The sequence below is a fragment of the Malaclemys terrapin genome, chromosome 2, assembly GCF_027887155.1.
Source record: "Malaclemys terrapin pileata isolate rMalTer1 chromosome 2, rMalTer1.hap1, whole genome shotgun sequence".
NCBI classification, from domain to species: Eukaryota; Metazoa; Chordata; order Testudines; family Emydidae; genus Malaclemys; species Malaclemys terrapin.
Window position 1 is genome coordinate 250,852,716 of NC_071506.1, and position 16,772 is coordinate 250,869,487.

General features: G+C 43.6%; 1 protein-coding gene across 1 annotated transcript in view; it reads left to right on the top strand.

Annotated features, from left to right (window-relative positions):
* The first annotated feature begins 13,420 nt into the window (after nucleotides 1–13,420).
* SPAG6 (sperm associated antigen 6) overlaps nucleotides 13,421–16,772 on the top strand; it is a 53,535-nt gene continuing 50,183 nt past the window's right edge. Inside the window, exons 1-2 of the mRNA XM_054020675.1 lie at nucleotides 13,421–13,687; nucleotides 13,825–13,920. Coding sequence (XP_053876650.1) covers nucleotides 13,663–13,687; nucleotides 13,825–13,920 — 121 coding nt within the window. The 5' untranslated portion in view covers nucleotides 13,421–13,662. The remainder of the gene's footprint in view (nucleotides 13,688–13,824; nucleotides 13,921–16,772) is intronic.

Below are 16,772 nucleotides of genomic sequence, written 5' to 3' on the forward strand. Positions count from 1 at the left end.
GCTCTATGACTTGCAAGCGATCCTTCATATTGACCCTGGCTCTGAATCTATTGTACGTATCCTCTCCTAATATATAGCTGGTTATTACCTTTCAAAACATCACAAGTGAGCTCTTGCAGTTCCGACCTTTACCACCAAACAGATTCACAAAGATCGGGTGCTTTTAGATGCACATGTACAGTACAACGGGCTCCCGTTTTCTAGCTAGACAGAGAAAAGCAAAGGCAACCTACACTGTGAGTTACCTGGGCAGGACTCTGATAGTTTTGCTCCGTGCAAGCACCTTCTGCCTTCCTACTTTTGATATTGTCAAATTCTGAGACAATGTTTACGTAGATAAGCGTTTCCTGTTTCCGCTGTTAATTTTTAATGTCCTTGCTTCTACTCTGGGTACTTGAAACGGATTTCCTTTATTTTAGTACTGTATAGGCAGTTTCTTTTTCTTCGCCTTTTCTTAATAGGTCCTATACAAGGAATGCCTTTGCAATTATTTATAGGTGTATCTAAGGGGCTGAAGACATTAAGTGTTCCGATCTTAAAATCGTTACCATGTCAGGAAACCCCAACGGGACAGCTGTTTTAGTGCCGTATGAATTCAAATTCTGATATCGTAGTTTTCCAGATTTGCTTCTTGCATTCCCTTTTCTGCAATCAAACAGAAGAGTCACAGAAAGACAAAAGATCAAACCCTAACACCTTCCAGAGTCTCGGGTGTCATCTCACTGCGTACTTTATTTGAATACCTATATTTATTAATGCACCGATTAATTGTATGCATTTAAAAATGTCAAACGCGTGGCTAAAAAAAGGGGGGCCCACGAAGACATTTGGGGCTCGTTTCTCGAAAAGAAGAAAGAAACTTGCATTCTGTGCTGTCGCTTTGAAGCTGGGCTGCAGCATGCAAATGGCTTGAAACCATGAAGAGAGCCACGGAGGCGATTTTGGTGCTTAAGCCTGGATACCGAATTGGGGATACGACGTTCTCCTTTCAGTTCCTGTGTGCCTCGCTACAGATGTTAATAGGAGCCATGCAGCCGGCGCCTTTTTTAGTTCTCTCTCTCATCAGCACATCGCACTGAAACTGATGCCCGTACCTCCATGTGGTGACTGCCACATATTTTCCTTCTCGAATTTGGAGGAAGCGAAACTAGCGGTGTTAAGCGCCGAAAATGAATTGTTTTGCGCTTTTTGGAGGGTACAGGGGGTGAAATGCAGCCCTGCCGTTACCTGGGGGTATTATTTTCCCGCATTAACGCGCGGTTATGTGAAAATAACCACATTGGCTTCTTCATTTGGAGCAGTGAGCGTCAAAGAAAATATGTGGCATCTGCAAATTCCCCCCACCCACTCTGTCCGCTGCGGGTTTGCTCAATGCCTCCACTGAAGCGTACAAGGTTCCTCGCTGCGGCGGCTCATACCGGAGGAAGAGGCCATCTTGCGCCTGCGCAGCTCCGCTCGCTGGGTGAACTTCCCACTTCTCTACCGCCAAATTCAAATGGGAATTTTCAGGCCGCGCACAAGGCAGAGAGCGACGGAGCAATCGGGAAGCGGAGACGCTGCGGGGAGCCCTGACATTTCTTCTGATCAGCCGCCAGGCCACAGAAAGACACATGCTCCTTGCACAGCCATCGCAAGCCGGAGAGCTAACGGGGAAACGAAAGCAAGAGAAAAGCACCCACCCTTTTTACAAGTAGCTTGAAAATCATCATTGCCAGTTTGCCAGTTGCGATCATGAGCGGTCGCCACGTAGCAACCACTGCCCCCTGTAACCCTTTGCCCAACGAGTAGCCACAGCTAAATTCATCCCTTAACAAAGAACCAACCATGGCCAGTTGCCATCTTTCTCCCCGGTAACTGTACCCAAAGCACCCATTGCAGTAGCGATCCTGGGCAAATTAATAGCCATTGCCAAAGCAGCGATATTTGCCATACAAGCAATAATTCCCAGCGGCCACCGTTAGCAAATAAACAATGTTGGTCAGCTATAACCATTTCCAGAACGAGAGCCATTCCCAGCTGCAGGTCCCTGCTCATTCTGCGAAAGAAGCATTCTTTCCAACCAAGGCTATGCAGATCAACTAACCCCACATTTCTCTGGGCATTGCTGGAGAAGGGAAAGAAGAAAAAGCTGCTCCTCTTCTGTTCTCCTGTGGTGACACTGCGTGGAGGACACGAATCCCTCAGGCACCGATCGCCGTCCACACTCACACATAACTCCAAGCCGGGACACGAGTGCAATGCAACCAAGTCACAGACAGAGAGACGGGTTTATTTAATAACCAGAGCGCACTGATCCGTGTAATAAGGAATACCCGTGAGAAGCCGTGACCCACGGACACGCAGATCCCAGAGTCTGTGAATCACGGAGTCCCCACACACACTCACACGTGTTTCCTTACGATGCTACTGGGAGCCCTAAAGAGGATCCTGTTTTGAGGGAAAGTGAACTCCTGACCACAAGGTGAATGGGTGGGGCGCGGGGTGGCAATGCTCATTGGCTGGTTTAGAGCAACCCGCGCAGCTCCAGCAGTCTCAGTTCTCCATGGGACTTGCTTCGAACGCGAAATATTTGGCTTACAGGGAGGTCCCTCCAAATTCTGCCTGCATCCAGCGGCAAAAATAGGAAAAAAAGCTCCAGCAGACCAAAGGTAAGGCAGGGGCCATTTGAAGAAATCCAGGCCTCCCCCCGAATAAACGAAGGTGACTGGAGATGCCATTTGGTGCTTGTATTTTAATGGCACGTTGCTGAATATCGCACCTCAGATACAGAGACAAAGGGCTGTATTTTTGATCGCTGTAAAAAAAATGCAAATTCTTTCCCCCACTGACTACCTTGATGCTATTTACATTTTCCACTGCAGTGTGGCTTCCCCTGTAGCGACTATTTCGCACAAAGAAGCTCAATGAAATCTCCTTTATGATACAGAAGCATTTAAAATCGCACAGCTAATAATACAAGAAAATAAAAAACTACCCCCTAAAAAGTTTCCTCTGGTACTATTTCCCAGCGACAGTGGTGAAATTACAGAGTGACTCAAATCCCAAATTAGTTGGAAATGCTCTTTCTGTCTTGTTCTGACCTTTGCTGAGAATAACGATCATTGACATTTCCCTCAGCACTGACATTTTTAACTCTTCAATTCTGAATCGGTGAAAATGATCGCCAGGAACCTTCTCTACCCAGGCACTTTTTGATCGACTAGAAAAGAGAATACACAATCTCTGAAGCTGCTGCTGCAGTGGAGGCCTCAGAGACTGACAGACCGTAGGACTTGCTTTCAGATGGAGATGTTCGAATGATCAGAGAAAAATGTCATCAGGGCGCCTGGTGAAACCTATGCAATACAATTTCTGCCTCTCGTGTAGCCTCAGCAAGCAATCATAAAGCAACTCCCTCGGCTCAGATGTATTTCTTCTTAAAATAAAATAATTCTCTTGGTAACATTATTTCTGCTGCTCTTGGACTGTGCATGCGAGTGGGTGAGGAGGACGTCTGCTTTCTAGCAAGGGGTGGTTTTTGGTGCTAGTGAGGCCGCAGCTCGTGCTGGAATGAAGTCATTAGAGGTTTTGATTGCACATAGGTGGCAGTTTGGGAAATTCCCAGGAGACCCAGTTTGTGGCTGAGCCTTGGGGCCTCAATCGCCGGGCGCGGAAATACAGAGTTGCATTTTCGCAGTGGGTCACCCTGAGTGTGGGGAGGGGGGGAGGGAGGAAAGAAAGAGGTTGTTGGAAGGACACGGAAATGCGATGACAAACGAGTATGAAGAGGGCTGCATATAACCTAATCACATACGTACGCAGAAGGGTGTCTATAACCTGATCCTAACAGGATTAAGCATGCCACCCCCTACGGACACTGGAAGGGGAACAGATAACCTCCCACTCCGTGCTCTGAAAGGTGTGTACAAGTCACCCTCTACAAATGGAGAGGCGTGTATGCAACCCACCTTCCGTGCTCGGAGAGGGGTGTATAATACCTCACCCTCCTGACATGGGTAGGGAGGGATAATATATAACTTCACTCTTTATCCTCGGAGTGGGGTGTATATAACTTTGCCCTCTATGCCCTGAGGGGCGGATAGATAACCTCACATTGTAAGCACTGACATCGTATCTCCTTTGCGTTGACTGTGACCACAGCTCCCATGCAGGAGGGTATACAATCCACTTATGCAGTGACGGGATCTGCCATCTTGTCTCTCTTTAAGTGGATTGGCTTTTCCTTTCTTGGAAGTGTGTGCACCCAGTAACACGGGCCTGTCGTAGGAGTACCTTCCTCCCCTCCCTTGGCAGCTGCCTCGCGGGGTTCCCAGGCGTAGTCCCCTTCTCCATGCTCTCTAGGTGACTCCAGTGAGCCCAACAAGCGGTGGCCTCGCTATTCCCGGCGCTTTCCTTGCCACCTCCCTGCTAGGTGCTTAGAGCTCGCAAGCTGTTCAGCTGATTTGTTGCTAATAGCAACCACACGACAGCGATTTCCAGCCCGCTCTGCTGCTGGTGCCTCTTGTTACACCTCCTTTTTCTCTCGCAGATCGGGGTATCTTATCCTGTCGGCGCGGCATTTATTTGCCCCCACCCTTACACGCAGCAATTGAAGGAATAACGTGTGTGTGCTTTTGTGTCTTCGCTAGGTAACACACAAAGCTGATCTTCGCGGTCAAGATTTCAATATTGGCGTGCCAACCTCTACGCCTTATTAGCACAGACTCCGTTTACTTCGCATTGTCTGGGACCATTGTTTTACATTACCAACGTACGGATATATCTCAGCTCTCTCTGTGCACGTTCTCTGTCTCTATCTAGATAGACACGAACAGTCTTCAGCCGTAACTCAAATTATACACTCACACATATTAATAGACACACAAAAAAAGACCTAATTGGTTTCAGATCCTCAAAGTAATTTAAGGCTTCTTTCAGTTTTGGAACACAACATGTTCTTCTCTGTGTCTGCCCAAGCTGTGAAGGTTCTACAGGAAACCAGTGATGTAACTATACACACGTGTCTGCCTCTGTCTGAATAAAGTATTCAGGACTACGAGGTTATATTTGCTGGTTACATTTATGTAAACTGACTTGTATTGTTTTACCTTCCTTTTAATTTAGTTATATTTATTTTGTTACGTCGTTATTCTTATCCTTTCTCTGAATTAGTACTGTGACCGGGTATTAACTTCCACAAAGCAAATGTACACGATTCAATACCTTTTACAAATCTCTGTTAAAATGCCAATGTTGCTTTTTCAAGTCATGAGAAAGGAATGACTAATTTCTAACGTGTTTGACATTTCTTTAGGTTTCTGGCATCAGTCAACAAAATTATTTTAAAAATATATGTATTTTAAAAGATTTTGTAAATTAAACTTATCGACAAAAATCTGAGAAGAGGACCCATAAAATTATTCTATTTAGGTATAGCTCAACATTTAGGAGAAATTGAATATTATATTGTTCTAATTGTACTTCTCTTATTGAGTCTCTGTAAAATTAACTTGGGGGCCAAGCCAATGTTAAAGTTAATTAATGAACTAAAACGACTCGTTGACTACATTTTAATATAGGAAACACTATGCCATGACGATCCCCAAGACCAATATATTCTTCTCTAAGAAAGCATTTAGTTTTCCGGACACCCTAAATACCAATAATAATTCACTTCGCTGGGGAAAAGTTATCAGCTGAAGTTAACAGCGTTAACCTCTAAGCCACAGAGGAAATCCAGGAGCTCTCTGCATCACTATTTCCACCAAAGCCTCAGACCTGCTAAGACTTAAGTGATGGCGACACTAGGCAACTAAAACGTCATTTTGCGGACCTATCTGAATACTCAAAGCAGTTATTAACAAACTTAAACAAGTCTGGTTGCTAAGATAAGTTGTAAGTATAATGCAAGCAAATAAATACTACACAAGACTAATGAGTAGCAGGAATTCTGCTATATTCTTGTAACTTTACATAATTCTAAGGAACATAGAAAATGTGATTTAGGAGCTGCAAGTTCTGCCATCAACTTTTAAATCCTTCTCAGGCACTGGAAGCATTAACGGGTTAGCTTGAAGTCGTAAACAGGAGTCCTTAAGACTGTTGCATTTAGGTGATAATACAAATCCAGGAAAATATAATACATAAATCCATCAACTAAATGTAACTCGATTTCAAGCAGTCTTGATATATTTCTCATTCTTTGTGAATATATAATTACCTATATAGTCCAAAGCAATTATGCCATTTAAATAAACCATATATGTGTGATGATTTTAGACTCCTTCCGGGAAAAAAACGCTACCTCCAAACTTCGCACAATTTAAAAACAATTTAAGCGATAAGAGGATATAAGAAATACTTACCTGATCTCATACAGGGAACTGAACAACCTGTTGCAATGTATCCTCACTGACACAAATAAGAAAGTAAAGCACGTGAAAAGTTTTTTTCTTCAGTGTTTCAAAAAAGCACAGGCCAACAACAGCTGTGCTGTGCACTGAGTTGAAATGAATATCATCTCATTTTCTCATGAGAACTGCATCTTCTAATGAATCAAGGGACAAGATTAAAGACCATCCATATTAATGTGAATTGGCGCGATTCACTTGAATAATGGTTGGGTTTCTTGTTTTATTTTAAACTTGAAACCAGTAATGCATCAGCTATCACGTTAACATGCCTAAGGCTACAGGTTTTCCATTATAAGCACTCACAAGCCAAGCAATTAGGTCTGACAACCACGTCATTTCCATAAATGACTTTCTGTCTGGAACACTTTTGCAAGAATCAATGATGTCTCTAGACTGAGTTTCTATACAATTTTTCATAGTTTATTACTATCTATGTAAGTAGACCATCACAACGTACAGGAACGAAATAGAGCAGGGATATTTGGATATGTTTATTATTGTAATTTTGGCTTCTTAATATCTTATGAACACTTGACTTGTTTAGCCAGCCAAATCAATTATATCTGTAATTAACACCTTTACTTCTTTAAAAAACGTTGAACATAAATCATTAGTGTTCGTTTATTTTTGTAATTTAACTTAAGAACCCGAAATTAGAATGACAGAAATGTGTTTAACAGCTGTTGCCTTTGTCAAATACACGTGGTGACAATTTCCCAAAATATTTTCTGTTACAAATGACCTCTTTGACAGTCTCATTTGACGAGTCCTATTTATTTTTGGAGCCAAACATACAGCCACTTTTTTTTAAGTAGAAGTTTTTGAACTAAATATGCATTGAAACAGTTGATTGTAGTGGATAATGCTGTTAGTTTCAGTCCATTTTATTTGCAATTGAACAGATTTCACGGATTATTTATTAACGTAATATAACTTTCTTAAAACCTGGGTAAACTTTGCTAAACTTTTAAATGAGGCTGAAAGAATAACTTCTTTCAACTGCAAGGTATTTAAAAACCTCTCTTATTACTTATCAGATAACACGTTCGTGTCATAAGTAATATTTTTCATCGTAGTTGTTACATTTTAAGCCTTAAAGAATAACAAACAAACAAACAGAAACAGTTTCCAAAATCATGATGAGATTTTGTTTTACATTTTGAGCTATATAGCTTTATACTATCCATCAGAATTTGAAATACATCGGACATGGAGTAACTTGGCCAATATTTGGGTTAAATACTATATAAGTAAGAAGTTTTGTTCACAGATATTCAACTTATTTAGAATCACCATCAAAGGAATCTGGACCAGGGTGTGCAACCTAGGTATGTTCAAACTCTGTCAATCTTAATTTCACATTTCAATCCTACTGTTTACTTTAGATGCTATAATGATGACCTCCGGGGTTATATTTATTTATAAATATAATCTTAGTTCTGCGAGATCATTTATAAAGCCAGACTCCAAATTTGTAAAGTAATTATGATACTTGGCATGGAGCTCATTAAAGAGAGTAATTCACAAACATCGTATCCTTCTAGTACTGGAGTTTTAGTACCCTAAGAGTCCAATGCAGTGACTAGGTTATCTAATAATTTAATATCTGGAGTCATAAGAACGGCCGTACTGGGTCAGACCAAAGGTCCATCTAGCCCAGTATCCTGTCTACCGACAGTGGCCAATGCCAGGTGCCCCAGAGGGAGTGAACCTAACAGGTAATGATCAAGTGATCTCTCTCCTGACACCCATCTCCACCCTCTGACAAACAGAGGCTAGGGACACCCTTCCTTACCCATCCTGGCTAATATCCATTAAGTGACTTAACCTCCATGAATTTATCCAGTTCTCTTTTAAACGCTGTTATAGTCCTAGCCTTCACAACCTCCTCAGGCAAGGAGTCTTTTTTGAAAAAAAAAACAAAAACACCATGAATGTTGTAAACCGCAAAGATAAGCAGCATACCTGATGAAGACAGAAAGTTGTTGCTTACATCCCACTGGCATCTGTACATTACTCCATTGTCACCAACAAATACAACCTTTCTTATTGGTTTTAGTCCTAGATACTGCATTAGAAATTACCAAAAGCTATCAGAGAGACAACTCTATCGCGTACAATATGCACCGCATTAAGCTCTCACACTGACAGCCTCATGCTCGGAACAAACTTTCTCCAGACATATGCAGTAAATAACTCCCACTCTTTTAGAGGGGAAGAAATGGAATTTTCTCATAACCCCAGTTTTGAACGGCAGAAGCCACGTGGGCGCCCCCCTTACTTAACTTGCTCCTGAAAAAGGCAATAGCTTTTATTCGAAATTACAATCGATTATTCTTTATTAATTAAGACATCAGCCCTCAAGCCTGTGTACGTGTGCCCAGACAACTGTGTGCTGCGTACACATATTGCATTATCATAAGGAAGCGAGTCAAAAAAAACAAAATTTATTTCTCGGCTGCACATGCGCGGCGCAGCCCCATTGCCGGCTCAGCGTCGACACTTGCCACAGTCTCATCAGCCAGCTGCGCGCTGCTGCTGCGGGGGTTTGGGTGATTTTAATCTCACTGCGATTCTTGTAAAGGAAACAGAACAAAGTGCCCGCGCAGGGCCTGACGGCGAAGGGCTCTGCCTAGCTCATCGATCTGGCGACGAGGGGAGGGGAGGGGAGGGGAGAAACGGCTCCGGAGCAAGCCGCGCGGTGTGCGCCTGTCGGCTGTGCTCCGAGGCGGCTGCTCACGCTCTGTTCCTGCCTGTGCCGGGGCTGGGGGAGCCGATCTGGTCTCTCCCCGCCGGAGCCTGGGGCAAGGAGCGGCCTGCCCGCGGCTCGCGGGGACAAGCTGCGCGTGCTGCTGAGCAACCTCAAGTTGACAAAAAGGGCTCGGTGCCGGGGAGAGGCTCCGGCTCCTTCCCCCGCCCCTGAGGGTTGGTCGGAGCTTCTTAGCCTGCGCAAATGGAGCAAATGCCTGATGTTTCCAGTGACGTGACCGAGAGGGCAGGGCGGGGGAGTCCCGGTGCCAGTAAAGGGCGAGCGTTATGACTGTGACTGATCTGTTTGAAGTACAAGTTGTCCTAGGGGTGCAAAAAATACTAATTCCCCTGCTTCCCCCCTCCGCCAGCGGCTGCCAGTAGGTGACAGTGACACACGCAACAAGCGGTTTCACTATAGCGAGAAACATCCCCCCCGCTTTCCCAACAAACAGAAAAGGCGTTTCCCCAGCGGTTTAGCAGCAGCACTTGGAAGCCACCCGAAGTTGTTCCTTGCTGAGCGGTCAGCCAAGAGTCGCCGCGATGGAGATTTATTTTCTATGCAAGACACTCAGTGGAGCAGCGGCTGCTTTTCCAGCCAAGTGGCTGGCAGCAGGTCTCCTGCCAACCCCAAACGTGGGATTAGCGAGGTCACCAAAACTAGCAGCAGCCGCGTACGGGCTGGGTCGCTGCCTGCAGCAGCGTCGGCATGCCGAAGTCACCCCCCCGCCCGGGGCCAAGGTTGCCGCTGAGCTGAGGATTCAGTAGGCGCTGCACCGGCAGTTTGTTTGTCTCCATAGGGAATCACCACCAGATAGGACGCTTCTCGTAATACAGACATTGCTCGGGCAGCGAAGTGAAAGGAGGAGAGCCCGAGCCTGGAAACATGCACTACCCCCGCGTAGTGCCGTGCTTGCTGCTGCGCGCAGTGCCGCGGAACCCCCCGAGGGTAACCAGAGCTATAGACCTTAGGCAGGGGAGAGTCTCCAGGGAACGCCCGCAGGATCGGGCCCGTGGGGTGCAGCTCTTGTGAGCAACAAGAGCCAGGTCTATACGTTGCTTACTGCAGAGCCGCCCCCGCCTTTCGGTCCTCCCCAAACTCCGCCGCTTTACCAGGGCTCCAGAAAGCCTCGAACTCGGGGGGAGGCGATGCGTGGGGGTGGGTAGTTGCGCCCGCCTGGCGCCTCGAACAGCTCAGTTCCGTTCCGTTCCTCCCTGCTTGTCCAAGGGGACTTCTCTCCTCCGGCTTGGGGCTATGGCTTCAACCCCCGGCTGCTTGGCGGAGAGCAGCATGCAAACGCAGAGGCTGCCGATTGCCTTTTTTAAAAGTAAATGTTTTAAAACTGGATTCATTCTTTAATCCAGTTACAGAGAAAGGAGGGGCAAAGGCAAATTGTTTCCGATGCTTAAATCTTTTTTGTGAAGACCTTAAACAGTTGCAGGAGACCCAGCTGGACTTTGTTAAAATGCCATTCGAGTTCTTGTGAGATATTGATTTTCACTAAACACATTACGTTTTCATCCCCTCCAATTAATAAAGCGGAGGGAAAACCCAGAAGTAATGAAAGCAAACAGGGTTTTAAATTAAACCACAAAAGTAGACCTGCTAAATCTCACTCAGTTGAGGGGGTAAGAGATCCCTTAATTTGAGATTAATTTTAAAACAGCATTTAAAGGCTTTCCCTCGGGGGAGGAAGGATTTTGCTGTGGCTTTCACTGAAGCACTTAAAATCTCATAACTTGATGAAATCTTTCTTCTCTGGAGCCTAGCACAAGCAGAAACAGTGGAGATGTTTTCCTTATAGGTCATGAGCACAGTAAATTTCAAATGAAGCTGAGGGTCTTAAGCACCTCTTAAAATCGGACCCCTTGTGTGTGTGTGTGTGTATGTATAGAAGACAGAAATGTCTGTATTATTTTACATATACTACAATGACTTAGAATGACTCTCTCCTTCTCCGAATATATATATATATAAAACCTAAAACTTGCCACTTAAATATATAGTTGAAATATTGGTGATTAGATAGATAGATAGCAAATTTTAGATTACAAATCTGAGGAATTGTCCCAGATTGCAGTGTTGTTAGAGGAGATTTTGGAACAAACTGATAAAATAAACAGTAATACTTCACCAGGATCAGATAGTATTCACCCAGGAGTTTTGAAGGAACTCAAATATGAAATTGCAGAACTACTAACTGTGGTATGTAATTTATCTTAAATCAGCCTCTGTACCAGATGACTGGTGGATAACTTTAATGTGACACCAATTTTTTAAAAAGGTGTTCTGGTAATAAGACCAATAAGCCAATACTAGGTAAACTGGTTGAAATTATTGTAAAGAACAGAATTATCAGACACCTAGGTGAACATGATTTATTGGAGAAGAGTCACATGGCTTTTGTAAAGAGAAATCATGCCTAACCAATCTTAGAATTCTTTGAAAGTGTCAACAAACACGTGGACAAGTGTGATCCACTGGACTTTCAGAAAGACTTTGACAAGATCCCTCACCAAAAGTTCTTAAGCAAATTAGGCAGTCATGGGAGAAAAAGGAAGGTCCTCTCACTGATCAATAACTGGTTAAAAGAGAGGAAACAAAGGGAAGGAATAAAAAATGGTCAGTTTTCACAGTAAAGGGAGGTAAATAGTGAGGTCCCCCAAGAATATGTACTGGAACCTGTGCTTTTCAACATATTCATAAATGATCTGGGAAAGGGAGTAAACAGTGAAGTGGAAAAGTTTGCAGGCCATACAAAATTACTCAAGATAGGGTAATTAAGCCCAAAGCTGACTGCAAAGAGGTATAAAGAGATCTCACAAAAACTGAGTGCCTGGGCAAGCAAATGGCAGATGAAATTCAGTGTTGATAAATGCAAAGTAATGCACACTGGAAAGCATAATCCCAACTATGCATACAAAATGGAGAGGTCTAAATTAGCTGCTAACACTCAAGAAAGAGATCTTGGAGTCATCATGGATAAATTCCCTGAAAACATCTGATCAATGTACAGCAGCAGTCAAAAAAACTAACAGAGAATTAGGTAGCATTAGGAAAGGGATAAATAATAAGACAGCAAATATCATAATGATATTATATAAATCCATGGTATGACCACACCTTGAATACTGCATGCAATTCTGGTTTCCCAATCTCAAATAAGATATATAAGAAAAGGGAAAAAAGTAAAGGGAAAGGCAATAAAAATAATTAGGGGTACGGAACAGCTCCATGTGAGGAGAGATTAAAAAGACTGGGACAGTTCATCTTAGAAAAGAGACAACTGAGTGAGATATGACAGAGGTCTATAAAATCATGAATGGTGTGGAGAAAGTGAATAGGGAAGAGTTATTTATCTCTTCATATAACACAAGTATCGGGGTCACCCAATGAAATTAATAGGCAGCAGGTTTAAAACAAACATAAAGTATTTTTTCACACAAGACACAGTCAACCTGTGGAAATCTTGCCAGGGGATATTGTGAAGGCCAAAAGTATAAAGGTTCAAAATAGAATTAAATAGGCTCATGAAGGATAGATCCATCAATGGCTCTTAGCTAAGATGGTCAGAGACACAACCCCATGCTCTGGTGTCCCTCAACCTCTGACTGCTAGAAGCTGGAACCAGGGGATTGGGGATAGATCACTGGGTTAATTTCCCTGTTCTGTTCATTTCCTCTGAAGCATCTCATCTGGGACTGGCCACTGTCAAAAGACAGTCTACCGGGCTAGATGGGGACCATTGATCTGACTCACTATGACCATTCTTATGTTAATTAATGTGCGTGTTCCACAAAACACACAAAGGCAAACAGGTAATGGGGAGACAGCTTTTCTTCTAGGGAGAAAAAAGGCAATGAAATAAATAAAAGCACGATATAACGATGCGATAAAATACATGATATGGTGTATATGTCATTATAGTAGAAAGCCATGCCATACATTTTATGTTGGATATGTAATGTGTCCGCTAGGACAGCCGGATCCTGCACTTACGCACTTGTTTAACTTTATGCACTGTGCAGTGTATGGACCGTCTATAGCTCGAAACAGACTAAGCAGCCAGCAGGTTCATTGCACTTTCCCCACTATGTACATGCGCTGCTAACAGCCCCCAACGGATCTGCGTAGCAGGTTCGAGCACCCAAACACCCGCACGCTCTGTGTCCATGGCCGGGGCTGCCCCCGCCCGCGTGCGCGACGTGTCCCGGGGGGAGCAGCTCCGCGCGCTCGGCTGCGGGGTCAGCCACCTGATGTCACAACCCGGCGGAGGCGGCTCCGCCCCGCGCCGGCGCCCGGCTTCCGTTTGGTTACCTAGGAGAAGATACACACTGCGGCGCGGCGCGGCGCGGGCCAGGCTGAGCGCGAGGCAGTAGCTGCCTGGTCCGGCGCGGCCCTGCTCAGCCCGGGAGTCAGCGTGAGGGGATTCGCGCGCCGCGCTGGTAGCCCAAGTAGAGAGCGCCAGGTGCCCCCTCAACCCCTCCCATTGACTCGCGAGCTTCTCCACCACCCGGAGCCATGAGCCAGAGGCAGGTCTTACAAGGTATTTCCTTATCGGATTTGCCACCCTGGGGGCCAGGCGCAGCGAGCCCCTGGCTCCAGCCGTGTGCGGGGCGGGAGGGACTGGCCCGGCTCGGGATCTCTTCTCATGCTAACTCTGTCCCCCTCTCCCACCTGCAGTTTTCGAGCAGTATCAAAAAGCCCGAACTCAGTTCGTGCAAACGGTTGCTGAACTTGCTACTAGGCCACAGAATATCGAGACCCTCCAGAATGCAGGTAAAGCGCTTCCCTTCTTCGGCCGATCGGGGCCACAGCCCTCTTGTGCAGGCACCAGACCACAACACATGGCCAGGGTGACTTTCACTAGTCTGCACTTAAAGTATTTGCACCTTAAGGCCAGTCTGCATTTGCTTATCGAACTGACATGTTCACAGCAAAAGAGATGTAGTTGCACGATTCGTTTCATAGTCGCTATGCCAGGAAAAGAGAGGAAAGGAGGATCATACCCCCCCCCCCAACCCAGGAACGAGTCTGTAGTTAATCTTTTTTACTTCCCTCCCTCCCCCACTGCAGTTTTATGAAGGAGAAAAATAACGCAGGTGTTGCATTTAAAGACCAAATGCTAGGGTTTACAGTCTGCTCCTCTCTAATTTGTGTGTTTAAACTATTGATGGTAGAAGGACAGCATTTTACTTTGCCATTATAATGGTGTCTCACAATGTTGGAGTAGAAATATTGATCTCATTGATAGAGGTGAAGAGAAAAACTTTACAGCTTTACAGAAAGACTTTAAAATATGAATGGTTCCTGTTAAGTTCATAAAAGCTACAAGTATTTTAGGCACAGTGTGCTGAATGAGAAAATAAAATATCTGCAATTTTTTAATATTCAGCATTTATCTGTGGAATTCTTCTAGAGACCGCTCAAGACTTTTTGTTTTTGTTTTTGTTTTACCTGTTGCTTAGGCTTCCAACTAGTCAATATGTAGCTACTGTATAGTTCTCATTGTAATCATATTTGGGCACCCTGTCTGTTGTATCTTCCTGGGTGAAATTTGGAAGTTTAACAATACCCTCGGATAGCACACACATATTGTCTTGCTCGACTGCAATTTTATTGCTAATTTTTTTAAGACTATGGATACCTTTGATATGCTCTCCTACAAATTCCAATTCATTTGTATTTAAAGGAAAATTGGGCAGTATAAATGAACATTTTTTATTTTATAAATAAAATTGTATTTGGAAGCATGAGGAATCATTAATAAATGGACTTTTAAATGAGGCTAATATTGTAAAGCAAAATCCTACTCAAAAGGTAAGCAGGTATATATTGTGATAGTTGTTTATAAATTGTTGAATGCTTGCAGCCATCTGATGTGTTCTGCAACCACCTAGAAATTCAGACTTATTGCTATTATGGAATTTAATAAACCAAAATAAGAATTGTCAGGCGTGTGAACTGATGAATAATACAACCCAACTTTACTTATTTTATGGTATTGATGAACTAATTAGAATACTGTAAGCATTTTGTTTTAAATACTTGTTTTCCAAGTCTGTTAAACTGGTAGTTTTCCTGAAATGCACTATAGACCCAAAGAAAACATGTACAACTCTATTAATAAATTTTGAACCAAACCGTGTCACTATATGTAAGTTCTTGTTAAAGAAATGTTGAGCTTGATTGTGCAAATGATCCATGAACGGAACACCCATTAAGTAAGTCTTTTATAGTATTATATGCCTGTGTATACTTCTTGATTTTGTCTTCCACAAAACCAGGGTATACACAACCTGATCTTGCTGTCCTTACTGATGCAATTTGTCCTCATTTGTGAAACAGGACTGTTTGGTTGAATATGAACTACTCATGATTAAGGGATTTGGGATGGGGCCGAATATTTTAACAAATTGCATTTCTTTTGGAAACAGTTCTGAAAACTATTAAAGTCAAGATCAGGCCTTATATTTGCTATTTAAAAAAATGCCTAAAGAAGGTTATTGTTTTCAGAGAGTGAACAAAAAAAACCCATCTAATCAACCAAATCAAACCCACCAACCAAACAAAACACCCCTAACCTCCAAGCACAGTTATACTTTACTTTATTATTTTAAAACATTTGTGGTTGATTAACTTAGTATAAAGCTATTTGGTTAGTTGAAATTCTGATCACTTTACAAACCTGAAGGAAGAAGTGCAATGTCTCTACAACTACCTAACAATTAGAAAAAGAAAATATAAAAATAGACTTTTCGAACTTAAGTAAAATGAAAACAATGATGTGGTTTAGATGAACGATAACTAATTTTAAAAATAGGAAATGTGTTTAATGCACTAACTAGCATTTCACCCCAATGTCCTGAGATCAAATAGTAGACTAGCTCAGGGTTTCTCACAACAAATTTTTTGGTCGCCTCAGAGAGCGGCCACCAACTCTTGCTGGTGGCTGCTATGACATTTTTTTCTTAAAATACTTAAGTAACTTTAAGAAAAACAAATAAATATGCACATATACATGTCCAAATCATTGTAATTTATTTATGTAGTGTTTTTTTGCAGACTCAATAATAACAATAATGTACAGTTGTCCCTATTCTTTACTGGACCTAAATAGAATAGAAACACAGATAAGGTGCTTTGCATGTTTTGCTTTTTTTTGTTGATTTTTTTTTTAGACTTGATCGCTAATATGTCTGCTATTGTGAAAAGTGATATTTGTATATTTGTTAATATCACTTTGCACAGCAGACTCATCCAAGCTGGGGGACAAATTAAACCCTGGATGGTGAGGTGGGTAAGGAGGCAGGAGGGCCAGGGGTGATGGGGGACTGGATGGGAGGATGGAGGAGGCAGCGGGATCAGAGCAATGGAGGTGTGTGAGTCTGGGGCTGGAACCTCGGGTCCTGGGGGCTGGAGACAGCGGGTGCCAGTGGTGAAGTGAGGAGGGTGAGTCCGTGGCCAGAGCCTGAAGCCCTGTGGCTGGGGGACAGAACCTGCTGCCTACCACCCCAGGGCTGAAGCCAAAGCCCAAGCCCCATCGCCCCCAGGAAAGTGGGGAACTCACACTGGTTGCCTGCTCCTACAGTGTTTGTGGCTCCAGAAGGTGGCAGGGTCCAACCCCTGCT